We start from the raw sequence: 19,865 nt of genomic DNA, 5'->3' as shown, positions 1-19,865 counted from the left end.
CTGTAATTCAAAATAATCGACCTGCTTTTGATACTGCCGAAAATAACTCTTTCAATAAGCGACACTGCTGAAATTAACTCTTCCATAAGCGATATTGCTTAAAATAAATAGATCTATGACTCGTCTAGTAACATCACAATTCTTCCGAAACAGCATGACAAAGTACGCATCACATACATGGATACATGCTCATAGTTGAATGCTTTTATTTTGTCGACCTCAAAATTGTTCAAGAATTATAAGCCGAATCCCGCTCGAGAACCATACCCGCTGAAATCTGATCAAGAAGGATATACTGCAGCGGCATTCACACCGGGAGTATCAAAGTCATGCTTCAGTGCGTCAAATGTATATGATGCACTTAGTAGCCATCTCAAAGCATTCCTGCATATAATCATGAACCACCACCAGCCTCAGCAGCCTTTTTTTCCTTCTGTTTCTCCCTTTTTTTCTTGTTTCTCAAAGCATTCTTGCTCATTGCTCTAAATTAATCAAACAATCCATTAGCATTTCACAATGAAATCCAAACCATGAATGTAAAGAACAAATTACCAATCAATACGGATTGAACTTACTCTTGAGGACTCTCCCCAAATAGCTGTCATTACAAAAAAAATATCAAATCATGAGAACCATGCATAGCAATTAACTAAATCCAACTGAAGCTCAATCTAAGCAGTAGGAAACGTGTCTTATCTTCAGTAAATACAAAATCAACTAATCTCAAATATAGAAAATCTTGTTGTATGTTGTGTCTGCACACAAATATTTGGTCTGACCATGAATGCCAAAAGACATCTAAATGACGGTCTCGCCTTTGGTTCCAACAAACAAAACAATTCAGGATAAAGAAACCAAATGTAGCTCATGTATACCTCTGCCTGAACGGCAGCAGCATTCTTAGCATGTGGTGGGCGATATGCTGCAGGTTTCTGTGCAGGAGGGTTGTTGGAGGTGGTTTTTGTGGAGGCCTGGGAAGATTTTGACCCTTGTCCTGAAAATCAATTAAGACTCTGCAATTGAAAAAAAAGAAAAACGTATACAAACAAAAAATCCGGACAAAAAAAAAATAATAATAATAATAAAATAAAAAAAAATTCAAGATTCAAAAGACAAGACAGAACCTTGTGGTTTGGTGCCTTCAACCTTTAAAGAGTCAATAGACTTGATGAGTTCCACAATTTCAGGATACTTATCAGGTGACTCCGGTTTCCAATCGACCTGTATAGATAGTTTCCTTAAATAATCAGGGGGTATAAGTTATAAGCACATATGAGAACATTGATGATCAACACTGACCTGGTACAACTTGTCAAACATCTTCTTGAAGTACAAGGACCCATTGTGGTGGAAAATTTTAATCCTTAAATAAGAACAGGAAAATCAGTAAGTGGTTCGTTTAGAATAAGTTTCTCAGAATCACATCATCAGGCTGAGTCCCAGCCACCATTAGTATTGCTTGTATATAAACCAGAAACCAGAAACCAGGAAAAATATAAGAATATTATTACTTCCATTTGATGCTTTTCAAGTAGAATTAGTAGGCACTTCCTTTCAAATCACAAAGGACTTCTTTCCTACATGCTATGCCAAGACTTAGAACAAATGCCTAAGGTGCGAGTCACCTTGTAGTTTAAGCATCATTAACTTTAGTAGCAAAATGTGAATTTAAAGTACCACAAGTCGAAACTGTAATCTACCAGCAAGGATATTCTCATTGGAATTATTCATGATCCATGGAAAATACCACCAAATGGAACAATCAAATCAATATAAGATGGACTGCCTGATTGATATTACACACCAGGAAAAAAATTATTCCTGCGAATCAACAACTAATACTTCTTATGGAATGATAATAAGGAGAATGGAATTTACTTGGAGATGGTGCTCTCGATAAGCCAAAATAACAATTTAAGCCTTCAAACTTACAGTGCCAGGTAAACATGTGGGAAGAGCATGCCTTCGCACTTGGTATGCACCATTTAATGGCATGTATCTATTAACTAACTAGGTTGGTTCGAGTCTCTAGAAGTGCCTTTTCAATTAGATTGATTTTACTGATAAAAAAAAAAAATCTATTAACTAGGCCCTCTCCCAAAAACACATTGACACAGTATACAAAGATTAATATACCCATTGTCAACTTGTAGTCTCGGAGCTGTTGTTGCAGTCATGAAATACCGGCCATCTGGAGACCACTCACTTGTAACGGACCATTCGGCCTTAGTTGTTCCAAGCTGCTTTTTCTCTGTGTAGTCCCAAAATGCCTATAGGGTAAACAAGTACATATATGAACTCTGAGATTACAACCAATATATGATAAGTCCTTTCAGGACCAAAAAGAAAAAGAAAAAGAATCCTTAGATGCATATAAGAGTGCTTGTAGAAGGCTAGAAGCGACTCTCTAAATTTCAACTTTTTCTTTTTCCTTCGATTTATCAATAAGAAAAAATTTAATCCCAAAGAGCAGAGAAAAAGCTGAAAAAAGCACAAGGTGGGAAATAAGCAAGAGAGATAAGGTAGAAGTATCAGCCATAGATTCTTCGTCTCAAATGCCACTATAAATAATATCCAAGAAAAAATATCGAAATATCTGTCCAACAATTATCAACCAAGGACATGAAATACCTATTGACCAAAAAATATTCTAAAGAAATTAACATATTATGTCGATCAATGAAAAAATTAAAAAATAAATCTGTTTTAGAAGTTTTTTTCCATTACAGGGAAGAAATCATGGCCGATTTATGTTATTTTAGAAGGATAAGAGTTGCAAGTTATGGAAAGCAAAAAAAAAAAAATAATAATAATAATAAATAAATAAATAAATTGATACACCAATTAATTCTTTTTTGTCCCCTCTAATCACCAAGACTACGGTAAAATCCCCTGGCTGTCAAGCACAAGTGTGTGTATAGAGTCCTGATAGGAGCCACTCCATACAAAAACTGTTGAGAGTAAGACCATATCCAAGCCAAGCCTCCAAGTAGCCCACTTAAGTGGGACCAGCACTAGGTAGTGACCCCTTTTCAAAAGACAACTGGAGTAACAGTAGAGTAGAAAACATCTAAATTACATACCATGTCACCAGGTAAGTTACCGAAGCCCGCCAAACATAGAACTGTAAACAAGAGAATTAAGGCGACAGATTTGAAAGGTATTTTCTTTTCTTTTCTTTTCTTTTTCTAGAAAAATATATACTGTCAAGAACTATTTCAAACCCGCAAAATAGATGTATAAATTTCTAATGCTCTCAACGAAAAAGGAGATCAATTTTTTTTTCAATGTAGGATACATTTCCCTTTCGGGTTCCAGCGGATAGTGTTGTAAGGGCCTGTTCCAAGCTCAAGCAGAGGATTACACTTCTTGTCAAACACAGTTGCTTTAGCGGGCATAACTAAAATTAGTCAAGGATAAGTGCAATAATAATGCCAACTGAGAAAACAAGGGATCAGAACAGGTGACAAGAAAAACAAACGGATAAAAAAACAACCCATTTCCTTTTCAATTGCATTCCCATCAAACACGTTAACAGCCATAACCATATAAGATAAAGAAAAAGGAAAATCTTTTCAGTAATTCAAAATCCTTGTTCTGTCACATTGACACTAACACCATCAACAGATGCTAAGTACTAGAGAATCACCAATAGAGGGGCCCAAAACTGGATATAATCTGTCTTATCAGTTAAAAAAAAAAAAAAAAGGAGAAAAAAAGCATAATAAAGTGCAATGGAAAATGATAAAAAATTAAAAATCTAGTGTTTTATCAATCAAAAGATTTACAAATTGACTTTGTACCACTAGGAACCTTTCTAGAAATTATTAATAGAAACCCATAAAAGTGGGGGCCAATCGATGATAACTTAACCACAAGCTGGAACATTGAAGGGTAAAGAATAAAGATATGGCCTATGGGTTATGCTCATCCAAATTAATATAACGCTGTTTCTTTCACTGGTAGAAACCTCTCCTCTGAAATAAGTAATGAAACAGAGAAAAAGGATACATCCATAAACAACGGCAAACTCTGAACCAGAGTAAGACCACTGAACATCATGAACAGGACCCTCTTTACCTGCCAGGTTAATCAATGATCAGTTGCAGGCAGACAGTTAGAACCATTATTTGATTTATAGTAAAACTTAGAACATACGAAGAGACACAACTCCTTCATATGTCCCATCTGTAGTCAAGTAGTTTAGCTTTGATTCTCCATAGTAACTCTGGTTGGTCTTATCAACATCAGACTGCACCACAACTAGAAGTCCAGATGAGCCACGATTCCAATTTAATTGCACTGTTGAACATCGGAAAAAACTCCGACGAGCAATAGGTTGACTCTGTGAATCTTTTCCACAGGAAAATATCTGGATGCTGGCAGGAACCCCCTACATACATAGAGTATTTAACTTAGAGGATACCTCACCTTTCTATAATTCAAAACCATGCATTTTGAACTATGATCAGCCAGTTGATAGCCAACCACTCTACCATTGAGCTACTGAGGAACAATGGAGGATTGGATCTCATAGAGTTCAGTTCCCGTTCTTATGGGATACAATAAATTGATAATGAAATAAAACCTCAAATATGAAAGCTGAATATCAGTTATATTTCCAGATGCTTGCTATGTAACAATGAAATCATCATATCTGACTCTAGCATAAATGAATGCCAGGCCATCCACTGGATGTACTGAACCTCCATACATGGCACATATTGACAAATCAATCAAATAATTAATTATATATGACACTCCTGGCTTTAACCATATTTCCATACGATTGATATCATGATTTTTTTTTTTCAAATAACTGACTCAAATGAATTTAATTTTGAATATTTTCTGTATTTGAAACACTTGATAGATGCTGAGGGCTTTCTTTCAGGATTTCAAAATAATAAACTCAACCCCCAAAAACAAGGTCCAGCAAGCTATCAAATATCATCTCATTTATCTTGTGACAAAAGGCAGACATAGAAGTCAAAGCTTTCTTTCCTATAATGACATAGTTAAGATCCAATAGATGGGAAAGAAAAATAGAAAACCCTGATATGCAACAAAGTTGCCAAGAACATGGCATACTACAGTTTGTCATACAGGTATGGAGATGTGATAGCTCCTACACCTGGTACACAGTACATTCAGGCTAGCTTAGTCGCTTTGTTATTTTAGGTTGTGGTTAGCATCAACAGCTTATTCAGGTTGCTTAGGTGTGATTTTTATACATACATGCATATGTACATTTATATCAACACACTTTATGTATATACAGAATAAAAAATATCTAAGACAAGTGTATATCTCTTGTTCTTCATCTTTCCCATGTATTTATAAAAATCTCACTAAATATTCCATCCCTATTCAACCCCGACGAACAAACTCAGCATTTCAAGATCCCCAGTTATCGCAAAATGGAATAAGGCAGTATCACAAAATAGGATGCATGCCCCAGTTCACGGTTTGTAGGGTGGGTAGGAATCCAGTTTATCCGGTCTGCAACCACATAGATGGAAAAGCATACAGAATACTATACACTTAGGACACAATTGAACTCATTCCCATGCAACTCCAAGTTATCTCTTCATATGTCAAGAAAAAAGAAAACAGCCCACAAAATCAGTCTGGGCCTACAGAGCACAAACCTTAGATTCTGGAACAAATACTGCCACATGGGACCCAGGTGCCTTAGAAAGCTCAATTGCTGCCACTCCAGGAACTCTTAGCCTATAGACAACTCCTTTGGAGAAATCTTGAGCATCAAAAAATTGGATCTCATTAGTTGCCAGTCGACATGCAACAGCTTCATCAGAGCTAAATCGAATTGAGGGCCTGAAGGGCAGAACAATTAACAATTGAAATTACTTTTCAAACAAGGATCTCAAAACAGGCACACGCTCTGTTTTACCAAGAAATTGACCTTAATTGCTCTATTAGGCCTAATAGTAAAATCAACTCATACAGTATAATTTTTCAAGAGAAAATAGACAAAAACTACTGCAATAAACTCTACTAGGTGTACCATGTGGCTGTTGTTGTGTTTTTTTGAAAGTGGTTATAAACAGAATCACCAGTTTCAATCTTCCATAAATTCACATTTTTGTCCTGTGGAGTTGAGGATTTTTGAAAGGTTTGAAAAAAATTCCCACATGGGGACAAGTTGGCTGCAGCTACATTGGGGACTTGAAAAGATCTGATTTCTTTGGAGCTTCTGCAGTCATAGATGCTAATCACGGAATCAGATTTCATCACCATGAGTCTGGATCCATCTTCACTGAACTTTGCATTACTGCAAGGAACCTTTTCAATCTTGATACCAGGTTGACCATTGCTGAATGGGGGCCCGTTCCAGAGACAAAACCCTTCTGGTCCCCTAACTGGTAGAGGAGAAAGAAAAATAAGAGACAGCCAATATAGAGCTTATGATAATGAAAACAAAAATTAGGTACCTAAAATCTCCAAAGCTAGTGAGGGGTCAATGGAAGCCATTGCAGGCTAACAGAGGTATATGTGAGCGGAAAGCAACCCTGTTGATAAAATGACTGCAAAAGATGGTGTTAGGCACAGATGATTTAAAAAAAAAAAAAACTGCTTCAGCCAGATAATGTTTTATTTTTCAGCCAGTTAGTATTGAAAATATTAGCAATGAAGTACTTTAGCTGACAAATAACTGCTAGATAAATTATTTTACCTTTAAAATTTCTGAGAGTTATCCTGTGAAGTGACAATTCTTTCTTTTAATTGTTATTCTATGGCTTAAAATCTTCATTATTTTCTTGTGAAACATTGTAAAGCACCGAATAGCTGTCTCCAAGCTTCAAAGACCCAAGATGAAACTTCATTTAGGCCTCGTTTGGATACTGAAACGGTTTCATCTTATCTCATCTCATCATTACAACTTTTCCAAATTCCCACACAAAATATAATAAACAATTCAACTTTTTCAAATCCTAAAACAATAATAATATTAAAAAATAATAAATATTCTAACAATATTTTATTTAACTTTCAACTTCCATCTAAAACAATCTCATCTTATCTCACTATCCAAACAAGGCCTACAAAATTGGACTTTTTCAAGTGACATTAGGGACTCATTTTCTCACTGGAAAACTATATCGATGAATAGGGGCTGAGAGTTATTTCGTTGTTTGTCTGGGGCAACATATCATTTAAATTCCTTCTCGATTATCTGATTAGCACAATTATGCATAAAACTAACACCACCAAAATTTGAGGTGGGAAATCAACTTAAGATCGGGTAATGACCCTAAAGGTTAGTATTCTATGTTTCTCTAATCGGGTGGAATACAAGGGCTTAAATCTACAATGCCTCTTTAAGATATTGTCCTGCCACTGCCATCTCTCTCTTACGCATAGCTCCCAGCATTTAATTCTAACTAATAAATAAATAAACAACGTGCTAAAAGTTTCAAAATACTCGCTTTTGAGCTTTTAATTCATCATTTCCAACAAGAGAAAATATATAATACTCAAATTCCTAAGTTTCCTTGCTTTTCGTACGTGTTCTCAAGAAACAGAATGGAGCTTATCACATCAAGTTCGACATAGAGAGAGAGACGTTTACCGATCCGGATGATGGAGCCGGAGAGAGTGCCGCCGGCGATAAATGGAGAGCCAGGAACCGACGTCGTAGAGGAAGTCGACCTTGTGCTGTGCAGCTCTATAGTTCACCGCAAAACTGCGGAGTTTATAGCAAGTAAAATTCATTAGCCACGTGCTTGTGTGAGCTACGGCATCGTATTGACCAAAGCAAAGCCCAAAAGTTTTTTTTTTTTTTTATTCGTTTTTGGAAACTAATTGCGTCGTTTAAAGAGCATAAAATGTCTACAAAGAACTGCATAATGGATATTTCATATTGGATACAAAGAACTCACTACTCTATTTATTTGTCAACATGAATCTAAGATTATTTATCCAACTTTTGATTTATGAACAATGCTATACATTACACTCATATCATATTTTTATTTTATTATATAAGATATGACACGTTTATTACTATTGAATTATAAAAAATCATCTAATCAAAGATCATTCCATTGTGATAAATATGACATATCTTATATAATGAGATAAAAGTGAGATGATAATATAATGCATATAATTTTCCACGATTTAAAGTGAGAGACATAATGTTTAACTACAAAATTTATAACAAAAATTCTATAAAGCACACCCCTTTAGTAGCACAAAATGCACACCCTCCACCTCATCATATTGTAAAATGTCAAATTTACCCTCTTTTAAAATACAACCTGACGTGTGTTCAAAGCCTCACCCAAGAGATTAAAAAGCAAAGTTGTTCAATAGAGGAAAGACCAGTGCTCTACTCGTATTTCGTTCTATCTCTCTCTTGTGTGTCGTTCGCTATCTCAATCACTACTTTCTCTCGTAGTCACTTTTGATATAATTGTAGCTATATATATAACTTGGAGAATTTTTTATGCCCTAAAAGTTATTTTTTTTCCTGTAATTATGCTATGTGTAGGGAGTTTTCCCCTCTTCTGTCTCAACCCAGAACAAGTAGGCTCTTCGGCCCGGCTCATGGGTAGACTCCCATGGACACAACCTCTATGAGGGAACATACTGTAGAGGGATGTGACTCGTCGACCTGGAGATCCCTCGGACAGTGTCCAGCCCTTAAATGCTTGTCCGCGTCATGGGCGGAAAGTAACGGGTACTCTCGATCCTTTGACATGAAAGGCACGATAGATCACCAAAGACACTAGCGGGGTGAGGCAAATCGGGAAACCTTTCGATCCCATACATCTGTAATTGATACGTTTTTTGTGAAGTTTTATCCCTTGATAATGATATATATATATATATATATATATATATATATTTTTGTGAGTGCATGGTATTGAAATCACGAGTTGAATAAAAAGAAGAAGAAATTTCACATACAGCTTTGGCCTTCATCCACAACTTCAGCAATTCGGCCAAAGGTGATGCACGGGAGACAGCATGTTATGCAACCTGCACCATCATCATTTCATCAGTTTATCTTTCAGAACGCCAGTAATAAGATCCAGAATATTGCCAAAGGTGATGGTCAGAAAACGTGTGTTTCTCTTTCTCTCTGCATGTGTCACAGAGAGAGAGAGAGAGAGAGAGAGAGTTTACATGTACCCACGTCTTCAAAGTCCAAAAGGCTAGCAGACCATTTCGGCTGCCGACCGGAGCGATGGTCAATGTTCATGTTTGCTCAATGCCTTGTGAGAGTAGTAGTGCAACTGCATGCAGATCATGATCAGGATTCTTCTAGGATTTATTTCACACTTCCCGGCCACCATTTATTTATTTTATATACATGCTCGATCGCTATCTTAATTTTGGTACATCCGCCTGAATAAATTATTAATATTAATTGTCTTATCTTAATTTAATAATTACGCAGCTTGAAATTTCTTCTAGTACAACAGATCGAGAAAATCTAGAGCAGAGTACACCGAGAAAGGGACAAGGAAAAACATTAAAAGAATACCACCATGATCTTCTAACAAAAATAGGATTAATGCCAACGTCTGCCAATTGGTTTCATCATCATAAGTTTCTTCTTAAATATATATTTGCCGTGCCGATACAACATTGCTATTTTTATTCATTCATTTACAATACAATTAGGCAGCTTCTAATTTAAATTAATCAGGATACGCATGCATGCAGCTCATCATCATGATGTTAAGAAAAGGCAACACTGCCGGCTTACCTTTTTTTTTCAAAGAAAATTCTTTTACTACTACCATTGTTCTATAGAGAAATCCAAGTACTGTCCTAAAAAATTTCCAGATATATATAATATATATATATATATATATATATACTAGCAGTGGTTTAACGTGCAAAGTCGTGAAAGGTCAATTACGATCATGTGTTAAAAGCTTTGTATGGAAGTTTCAGTTCTACAAATTAACCATATTTGACGGTAGAGATCAATGCATGCATGTCATGTTATCTCCAATTATGCAGAAGATGTAGCAAGCTCGTATGAAGCAAATCTACTCTCTATGTTCCTGCTCTCACTTTCTTTCATCATTAAAGTAAGTCTCTTATATTTTGGAAGCCCCAAAAATATTATAATTGTAGAAAAATATTTTATCTCAATGATTTTAGTTAATTAAGAATATTATGATATTTAAATTATGTTAAAAACTCTAATTATTTATATAGTTTTATTTTCTTAAAAATATTTAGCAAAACTTCATAATTTATTTAATGATAAAAGATTAGTATTTTATAAATTAAAGTTGATTTTAAATGTATGATATGATATTTATTTTTTAATTATCTATTTTAAGTAAGTTTATTTAAATATATGATTTGATTTACCGTTGAATCAAATCTAGAGATTCAAGATGAAGGGTTGGGATTTAAAGGCCCAAATCCTAACTTTTCCCTCTTCCCTCTCTGTCTCTGCTCCCTCCCTCCAGCCGCATGCCCCTCTCTCGATCTCTCTTCTCCTTGGCTCCTCCCAGCGCCACCAGCCTCCGTTGTCGCGTCACCACCAAGCCCAATCACCTGCGGCCATCCTGACGCCTATCTCCTCCCCACAGATCTCTCTCTCTCTCTCTCTCCCCGCAACAGGCCGAAGCCCGTAGCCCTCTCTTCCTCTCCCTTTGATTTCCCTCCATCGCGCTGCCACTGCGCCCCCGTGAGTAGCTCCTCCCATGAGATTCGATAGCCACCTCTCGCAGCGCCTGTAGCTCTTCCCTAGCCCCTCCACACAACGCCTCTACATGCACGGGTTTCTCCCTGTAGCGTCGCCGTTAGCCAAGCCCACGCCACCGCACCACCACGACGGCCTAGATCCACCGCCTACAGCCCACGATGCCACCACTAGCCTTCCATGGCACCTTCTTGGCTCCTCCATGCCCAATCGAGCCTCTACCTCTCCCATTTTGTGATTTTGTAAATTTGTATATTTTGTGATTTTGTAGAATTAGGATGATTTACGATGAGTTTGTGATCATCCTACGGTGATTTTGAAATGATTTACAATGAGTTTGGACTGTGCTTGCTGTGATTTTATGATCTGTTGGGGTGATTTTGTGTGGTAATTTTGTAATCTATTGTGGTAATTTTGTGATGATCTGTTGTGGTGATTTTGTGATCCGTTGTGGTGATTTTGTGGTATTTTGGAAAGTATATTGCTATGAGGATGTAGAGAAGAATGAAGAAGAAAAGCGTAAAATATTCATACTGTTCATTGTTGTTCATACTGTTGATTAGGCAATAGATGCTTTTAAGTATAAGGATATATATATATATATATATAATATATTATGTATTGAAGATGTGGATGTGGCATTCTTGAAGCTTGTTGATAATTGCTTAATTTGTTTGGGTATTCAATATTTTATCATTACTTTTCATCTACTTTTTATTACTTTTTATTATTATTTACTATTATTCAATATTTAATCATTAATTTTTATCATTTTTTATTACTATTTACAGATTATCTGAGATCAATTAACTATCCAAACGTAAGCTTAAGGCAATTAATGCTCCACCGATTCAAAGAATTAGCTGAAAGCAGAGAGACCATGCCAATTGCCCATGGGTTCACTTCGATCGGGCAGGCAATGGGATAAGTGTGAGCAAGCTAAGCAGTGAGCCATTTGGTCACAAGAGCTTCACTAAACCAAATGGTTCAGACTTCTCCTCCAACCATCCAATATCAACTTCTTCCTTTTTTAATTAAAAAATAATATTTATAGTTTTAGAGTGTGCTATTATAAAATATTGTGCAAAACACACATTAACGATGACAAATAAAGTAAAAGCAACACAATCTAGAACACAACGCACAATATACTTGGTTCAGCAAATTACCTACATCCATACATCCACAGAGCTGCATAAATCTTATTAACTAGAGGAGATTACAATCAATCAATTTAAAGTTGCACTCTCTAGGGCTTTTTGCTCTCTCACACAATATACACTTACTAGACAATTGTTCTCTCTTAAAATATGTTTAAGGCCGTGCAAGACATGTCTAATATGATATATTTATAACAAACGATACTGGAAATCCTAATTGGCAATATCTGCGTTTTTCACTCGAGCGCCCTATTGAGTGTGCCTCGAGTGAACGGTCAAATCAACATTGGCTCGAGCGGGGTGTCAAACGAACACTAGGATTTATGTCTCGTTCGAGCGAACTCTCAGACTTGCCTCTGCTCGAGCTCACTGTCGAGCGGAGGCAAACATAATATCCTCCACATGCCAGCCACTGTTTCCAGCCAAGCCCTATTATTTCTGTAGCTCATAGCTCCTGTCTTCAAGCTAGAAGACGTATTGAAGTCAAGCCCGATTTTAGTCTTCCACATACATTGCTCTTAGTCAGCACATCCACTGGGCAGCTCACAACTCCCACTGTACTAGGAGTATCCGGTCTCAAACCGACCTTGGTAACCTTAGCCAACTTTCCCAGGCTTTCATGAGGAACAACAAAGCTAACTCCCTTTGGCTTCCTCACATGTTTCGCGTGATCAAGCCTGCCTTTTGGCACTCTTGTATTTTCCTGGACATCACTAGACCTTGATGTTAAATATAAAGAGTTAGATCTCTTACCATGCGCTAAGACCAGCACACCCTTAGTGATCTTCCAAGCTCCTTTAGAGAACGCTACTGCAAAATTGTTGTCATCAAGCTATCCCACAGAGATCAAGTTTTTCTTCAAACCTGGAATATGTTTGACTTGCTGTAAATTCTACACGCTCCTGTTTGGAAGTGTGATGTGCGTATCATCTACTCCCACTACATCCAATGTCTCTCCATCAGCCACATACATCTTCCCAAAATCACCAGCAACATAATTTTGCATGATTTCTTGATATGAGGTGCTATGGAACGAAGCCTGAATCCAACATCCAATCATCAATCGGACTGTATACTACAAGAAGTAAGGCATCATGAATTTCTTCTGCCACACGTTCACAGCATCATCCTTAACACTTTCTTGATTCCTGCAATTTCTCTTGATGTGACCCGACTTGCCAAAACTTCAGCACGTGATCTGCTACCCAGATCTCGTCTTACTCTTCCATCTGCTCTTGGAGTTTGACCTATCATGTCCTGCCTCTATTGTCAACAATCAGGGCCGATCCAGAACCCTAGGACTTACCTGAGTCTCTCCTACATACCTTTTCAGCAAATACCATGTCCCGTATGTTATCGTAGTTCAGTTTTGTTTTGCCAGCTAAACTACTCATAACCATCCTTATGGTCTCCCAACTATTTGCAACAATGCCTACAAAAGCAACGCTCTGATCTCATCATCAAACTCAATATCTACATAAGACAGTTGGGCTACAGACATATCTTCTGACATTTTCAAATTGAATAATTTCTTCATCAAGTACATTTTATTGTTCGCAAATGACTTTTCATACATACTTGACAAAGTCTCCATGAGATCCACTGTAGTTTTCTCCTTACTGACATTGTGTGCCACTATTTTGGACAAGGTCAGCCGAACAAGCCCTAGAACATGTCGATCTAACAGGGTCCACTCAGCATCATCCATACTCTTCGGCTTCTTACCCAACAGTGGAAGATAGAGCCTCTTTCTATAGAGATAATCCTCAATCTACATCTTCTAGTACCCAAAATCAGTGCTGTCAAACTTCTCGATCTTGGGTGTAATGACTTTATCTCCAGCCATCATTCTCCTTTAGATCAGATATTGGCTCTTGATACCAGTTATTGTAAAATGTTGTGCAAAACACACACACAAACTAGGGCTGAGCACCGACCCTTTCGGAGTCGGAGGTTGGGCCCTCCGACTCCGACTCCGACTTTGTCGGAGGTCGAATCCGACCTCCGACTCTGACTCCGCACGTACAGAATCCGACTCCGAATCCGCTCCGACAAGTCGGAGCGGAGTCGGAGCGGAGTCGGATTTTTTCATTTCAAAATTCCTCACTTGGTTTACACGTAAAATTATGGAGATCATTTTGTTATGTATTAAACTATAATGCCAAATCTGGAAATAAACATAGAAAAAATCAACATTACCAAAAACAGAGACATGGGTTTGGACTTTGGATAACCTACCGAATCTTCAATGGGAAGTGATTGATCTATGATCGAATTCGAGGGACGGTGTTCCGTGTTTGCACAGCTTCAATACACCTCAAGAGGCCATCGAAGGCGACGACGGGTCACAGACTCGCGGGACCTAGGGTTTCAAGGGAAACTGCGAGAGAGGCTACGCGAGAGAGGGGCTGCGCGAGAGGAGTTGCGAGAGACTGAGAGAGGAGCTGCGCGAGGGAGGGGCTGCAAGCCTGCAAGAGGGAGGGGACTCAGGGGAGGGCTGCGGGCCTGCGGCGCTGTGCGAGACGGAGAGAGGGGAGGGCTAGATTGAAGATGAAGACAGAAGAAATAAGAACTGAAGATGAAAGAGGGGGAAATGCCGAAATGGAACTCCGAACTCGGGCACCCTCACTAAAGGATTAATTAACAAGTAGAAACGGCGCCGTATTGTACTATACAATACTAATCTATTTTATATATATTATATATAAATATATAAATGAAGATTCATAAAAAAAAAATATGATATATATTATTATATATGAATATTAAATAAATGCACCATATATGAAATATTAGTAATACACTAATATACTTGCTATATATATATATATTAAATCTCTAATCTCTTATACATGATATATATATATATATATTAATATATATAAATATTAGTTATACACTAATAGTATTAGTATATTAGTATTAGTATTAATATTAGTTATACTAATAGTTATATTAGTATTAGTTATTATTAATAATATATATTATACTAACAATGATATTAATACTATATATAGTTATAGTGATTAGTATAACTATATTAGTATTAGTTATAGTGATTTAGTATAACTATATAATATATTAGTATAAGTTATAGTGATTTAATATAGTTATAATACTATAAGTTATAACTATAGTCTATATTAGTATTACTATTAGTTATAGTGATTAGCATAATTATATATTAGTATTTGCTATAGTGATTTTAATTTAGTATAACTATATAATAGTATTAGTATAAATATTATACTAACTATATCACTAATAGTATTAGTACACTAATGTCTAATGACTAATACTAGTATATCACTATAGTTAATAACTTAATAGTACCCTATAGTAATATAACTATATTAGTATAAGTTATAGTGATTTAATATAGTTATAATACTATAAGTTATAACTATAGTCTATATTAGTATTACTATTAGTTATAGTGATTAACATAATTATATATTAGTAATTTACTATAGTGATTTGTATAGTAATTTATATATAGGCTTAAAGTGGTTTACTAATTTATATATAGTAATTAATACTATTAGTAATTTATATGAATAATACTTTAGTTATTATCCATTAGTATTATATGTTATTATAAATTTATAGATTAGTGTTTATTCATTAGTATTACAATATTACATGTTGATGTTATTATGCATCTTAGTGTTTATAGTATATTATAGTCATATACTAAACTATTATTAGTCAATTTAGTCTATATATTATAGTATAAATATATTATTTAACTTGTATATTATTGAGTTTAACTAACTATATAAGATATAGTTGTATAAAATTTAAATAATTAATATATAGAAAAACACATCTTTTTATAAAATATGTATAAAATCGGAGGCGGAGGCGGAGGCGGAGGATCGGAGTCGGATCGGATCGGAGTCGGAGTCGGATCATCAGTGAATCCGAATCCGACTCCGACTCCGACTTTCAAGAGGAAAAAACCTCCGACTCTGAATCCGACAAGTCGGAGTCGGAGCGGAGCCGGAGCGGAGCTGGATTCGGAGTCGGATTGTCGGATTTTTGCTCAGCCCTAACACAAACGATGACAAATAAAGTAAAAGCAACACAATCTAGAACACGCCACATAATATACATGGTTTGACAAATTGCCTACATCCACAAAGCTGCAGAAATCTTATTAAGCAGAGGAGATTACAATCAATCAATCTCAACTCACACTTCTAGGGCTTTTTGCTTTCTCACACAATATATACTCACTAGACAATTGTTCTCTCTCAAAATATGTTTAAGGTCGTGCAAGACATATGATATATTTATAGCAAATGACGCTGGAAACTATAATTGGCAAAATCTGTGTTCTTCTCTAGAGCGGTCTATCGAGCGCACCTCGAGCGAACGGCCAAATTAACATTGGCCCGAGCGGGGTGTCGAGCGAACACTAGAATTTGTGTCTCACTCGAGCTCACTGTCAAGCAGGACTCCAGCGAACTCTCAGACTTGCCTCCTCTCGAGCTCACTGTCAAGCAGTCTTAAGCAAACTCTCTGACTTGCCTCTACTCGAGCGGCCAATGACTCTGCTCGAGCGGTGTGGACCAAAATCCATAGTACTCAACATGTGCAAGTTTTGTGCACTTTTTCTGAAAATGTTGAGTTCACCATTAAAAAATAATTTTTTTATATAGATACTAGATTTATCCATTTTTTTCAAAAGAAGTATGTGGGGCTTGCACACCTTAATTAGGACTGTATCTAATATTACTTTGTTTTTAATTCTTTTACTTATAATTAACTTAGAGGAAAAGATTCACTCTCCACGTCACTAATAAGACAAAAATTGATTTATAATTAAAAAAGTTTAAAAATTTAAATTTTTTTTATAACATAGACTTGGAAAACAAAGTTTAAACTGTGTACCACATGATGTAAAAAATATCAAAAACTGATAGAAAATAATGAACTCAATTGCCTATACATTACTCCTTACAATACCAGAGCAGACAAATGTTACAAATTTTTGAGACACGAAATAAATAATTACAATCTCGCTACATACAGGCATACGGACGCAGAGTCCCTGTGCACCATGCTGATGTGGCGCATTTTATTAAAAAAAACGTAAGAGACAATCGAAGAGAGAAAATGGTGACCGTATAGGGTTCCAAAATTCCAAAGAAAACGAAGAAGACACTTGGGCTTGCAATCTCAGTCTCCCCAAGAACTAGATAGTCTCTTCTCTCACCTAAGTCAGCTCATTTCTTTCTTGGTAAAGGTTGCCGATTATTTTTTTATTCTTTTCTTACTTTCGGTGAAGCCTCCATTATTTTTTTATTCTTTTCTTACTTTCGGTGAAGCCTCCCAAATGTGTGATGTACCACATGTGATTGCGTTCTTACTTGTTAACTCCTTTAGAAGTGGAGCTCCGATGCAGACTCCCTGTTTATGCGTTATCATCATCATCATCATCATTATTGCACTGTGCTTAATTTGGGTATTGATATAGTGCTACTCAATAATCATTTAATCAGCTAGAATTTTATTATTTTCCAAAATAAAATCAAACATTAATAAATATTACCACATTTTGGAGATGATAATTAAGGTAGGATATTTAACATTTTTCCATTTCAAATGGCTTTGTGGTGTAGTTTTTGACAAAATACCTTTCAAAGGACATCTCTGTTTATGAAATGTGCAAAAAAATGTGAGACTCTGGAGGTGGCCATCGGGCCACTACTAAAACTAAAAATACTACAAATTAAAGATTATTGTAACTAAATATATACGTATGTGTGTGAGTGTGGTGGACTTCAAGTCAAAGATCCAACACTAGAATGTCAAAAAGTAATAAGCTAGGGGCCCACTTTGGAGAGTGGGGAGCAAAGTATGGGAGTGGGTGGATAAAGCAATTGAAAAGGTTCAAGAAGTGGGTTCAAGTTTCTTGGATACCACAAAATAGATTTTTGAAGTTGTTGGATGTATTTGACTTTTGAAGTTGTTGGATGTATTTGACTCCCAACTTTAGAAGCTCATAATAATGTTAGTACATTCAACTTTTATGTTGTATCTGATATTTTCTTTTTCTTATATAGCTTGAAATATTGTTGAACTTCTTTTTTTCCCATATATTAGATTGACTATCTATTTCAAATGTAATTGAGATGATTTTTTTATTAAGAGACATGACAATAGATATTTCACACATTTTAGTAAATATTTCAACTTCTATTAGGAATTGTGAATATGGAAAAAGAGAAAGAAGATGCATCCCCATAACAACTCCTCTCACTAATCCATAAACCTAGATATTGTATACAACACACAATTGATGTGTGTTTATTATATATGTAGTCACTGCCCATCTGGGTTGATTAAGATTATGCTTCTATATGTTAGGACGGGTTAAGACCACTTTATCCAGACTTTTCAAACTACATTCCAAGTTACTACAGTCCAATGCCTCATGCATGATTACCACCTTTTGTGCCTCCTCCAAGTGCCAACCCACACCCGTGGAACTTTACTTTTGCTGCCAGGTCAAGTACTGCTGCTTTGAGTAGTTCTGTTGTCTTGTATAGTTTCGCTATACCAATGATGAGACATTCTCCAATTACATACCCCATATCCATGGAGCAACCAAGTAATCGTTGGATGGTAAAGTAGTTCATGTGCTTTAATTTTATGAACTTGAATATTTGATCTAATTATTTATTTTTAATTTTTTTTAAAACTTTAGCAACACCCATGGAACTCTACTTCTGTTGCTATGTCAACCACTACTACCTTGAGTAGTTCTGCTACCTTGTATAGTTCGGCCATACCAATGATGGGACCTCTTCCAACTACATACCCATATCCATGGAGCAACAAGGTAATCATTGGATGGTAAAGTAGTTCATGTGTTTTAATTTTATGAACTTGAATATTTGGTCTAATTATTTATTTTTAAAATTTTATTTTTGAAAAATTGCAGCAACACCCATACTCTACTTTTGTTGCAATGGATACTTCTGCTTCTATGTCTATTTTCGCTCCCATGTGTAGATGGCCAAAATGGAAGTATTTCTTTCTCTGTCATAAAAAGGACAGGCAGGTATGCAGCATTTCTGCCTGCCATCACAATGCTGGAAAGTTTAAAATCTAACTCCATAAACCTGTAATTTATTGACAATCCATAAACCTGTAATTTATTGGCAATCCAAAAACCTGTAATTTATTGGCAATCCATAAACGTATAATTTATTGGAAAGTTCATTTCACGCAGAAACATACTGTATTAAAAAGAAGTGGCACATTAAAGCTGGATAAAGTCTCAGAATTGAAGATCACTAATTACAAATAAAATCTCCAGTATATAACAACAAAGTCTTGACTTACAAACACTAAGATCCTATCAAACATAAAAACAAAGTCGTCTTCACTTCGAACATATCAAATACAAGTAAATAACTATGTATATTAGAAAATAGGCACAAAGAAGTGTGCACGCATGCTGCATGTCGGCTTCTTGACTACAACGCTGGGCTTGATCGTTGTGGAGTGCCAACTCCCTCTTCCCAATCTATTCTTCTCTCTTTTGAAGTTCTTCCTCCCTCCTTAATGACATTGTAAATCTGGGAATGAAGCTGGGACAAACTACCTTAAGAATGTGCGATTGTATACAAAGCTAAGAAAGAATGAAGCAGTAATGTCATGTAGCTCCTACAAGTCCTACTAACTATAACATCTTTTTCTAGGTGCACACTGAGATAAACCACTTGCAGAGCATTATCTAAAAAAGAATTTAGCTTTCTTCACCAGTTACAAAAAAAATTGTTATAATATCCTACATTCTTGTAACATAAATTGAAATAGTTGCTCCTTAAATTTGGAGAAGATAGGAAGCTATAAACACTCATAAGTAAATAAATAAAAAGAAGAGAACAAAATAATTAACATTCTTTGGCTCAGCCCAGCTCACGGTTGGGTCATTATCACCTAACTTCAATTGTGGCTTCATCATCTTTTGCATTGAATACTCAGCATAT

At 36.0% G+C, this 19,865-nt stretch overlaps 1 protein-coding gene and 1 long non-coding RNA gene across 3 annotated transcripts; one reads left to right on the top strand and one right to left on the bottom strand.

The window, feature by feature from the left end:
- Positions 1–64: 64 nt before the first annotated feature.
- Positions 65–7,751, bottom strand: LOC121246023 (eukaryotic translation initiation factor 2A). Of its 2 annotated transcripts, none has more exons than XM_041143988.1 (14): positions 7,595–7,751; positions 6,456–6,548; positions 6,029–6,383; positions 5,652–5,838; positions 4,159–4,393; positions 4,012–4,080; positions 3,299–3,400; positions 3,084–3,124; positions 2,137–2,270; positions 1,300–1,363; positions 1,125–1,221; positions 876–994; positions 576–598; positions 65–482 (listed from the first exon to the last, which is right to left on the bottom strand). In XM_041143988.1, the coding sequence occupies exons 2-14, from the start codon at positions 6,493–6,495 to the stop codon at positions 395–397; spliced, it is 1,554 nt and encodes a 517-aa protein (XP_040999922.1). In that variant the 5' UTR covers positions 6,496–6,548; positions 7,595–7,751; the 3' UTR covers positions 65–394. The 2 variants fall into 2 exon arrangements, with proteins under 2 accessions (XP_040999922.1, XP_040999923.1); XM_041143989.1 differs by having other exon boundaries at positions 6,456–6,533; positions 7,595–7,708.
- LOC121246024 lies at positions 1,871–2,278 on the top strand. The gene is made up of 2 exons (XR_005937042.1): positions 1,871–2,014; positions 2,090–2,278. It is a non-coding gene; the product is annotated as an uncharacterized LOC121246024 (long non-coding RNA).
- Positions 7,752–19,865: the final 12,114 nt, after the last annotated feature.

The sequence above is a fragment of the Juglans microcarpa x Juglans regia genome, chromosome 1S (assembly GCF_004785595.1).
Source record: "Juglans microcarpa x Juglans regia isolate MS1-56 chromosome 1S, Jm3101_v1.0, whole genome shotgun sequence".
Classification (NCBI taxonomy): Eukaryota; Viridiplantae; Streptophyta; class Magnoliopsida; order Fagales; family Juglandaceae; genus Juglans; species Juglans microcarpa x Juglans regia.
The sequence above is the reverse complement of the archived record's forward strand: the minus strand, read 5'-3'. Positions and strand labels throughout refer to the sequence as shown.

Excerpts from the sequence above, each read along its gene's own strand:
- LOC121246023 (XM_041143988.1), bottom strand. The coding sequence starts at position 6,495 with ATGGCTTCCATTGACCCCTCACTAGCTTTGGAGATTTTAG. Across the intron at positions 6,384-6,455 it reads ACTAGCTTTGGAGATTTTAG|TTAGGGGACCAGAAGGGTTT; the intron begins GTACCTAATTTT and ends CTCCTCTACCAG. Across the intron at positions 599-875 it reads CTGCTGCCGTTCAGGCAGAG|CTATTTGGGGAGAGTCCTCA; the intron begins GTATACATGAGC and ends TTGTAATGACAG.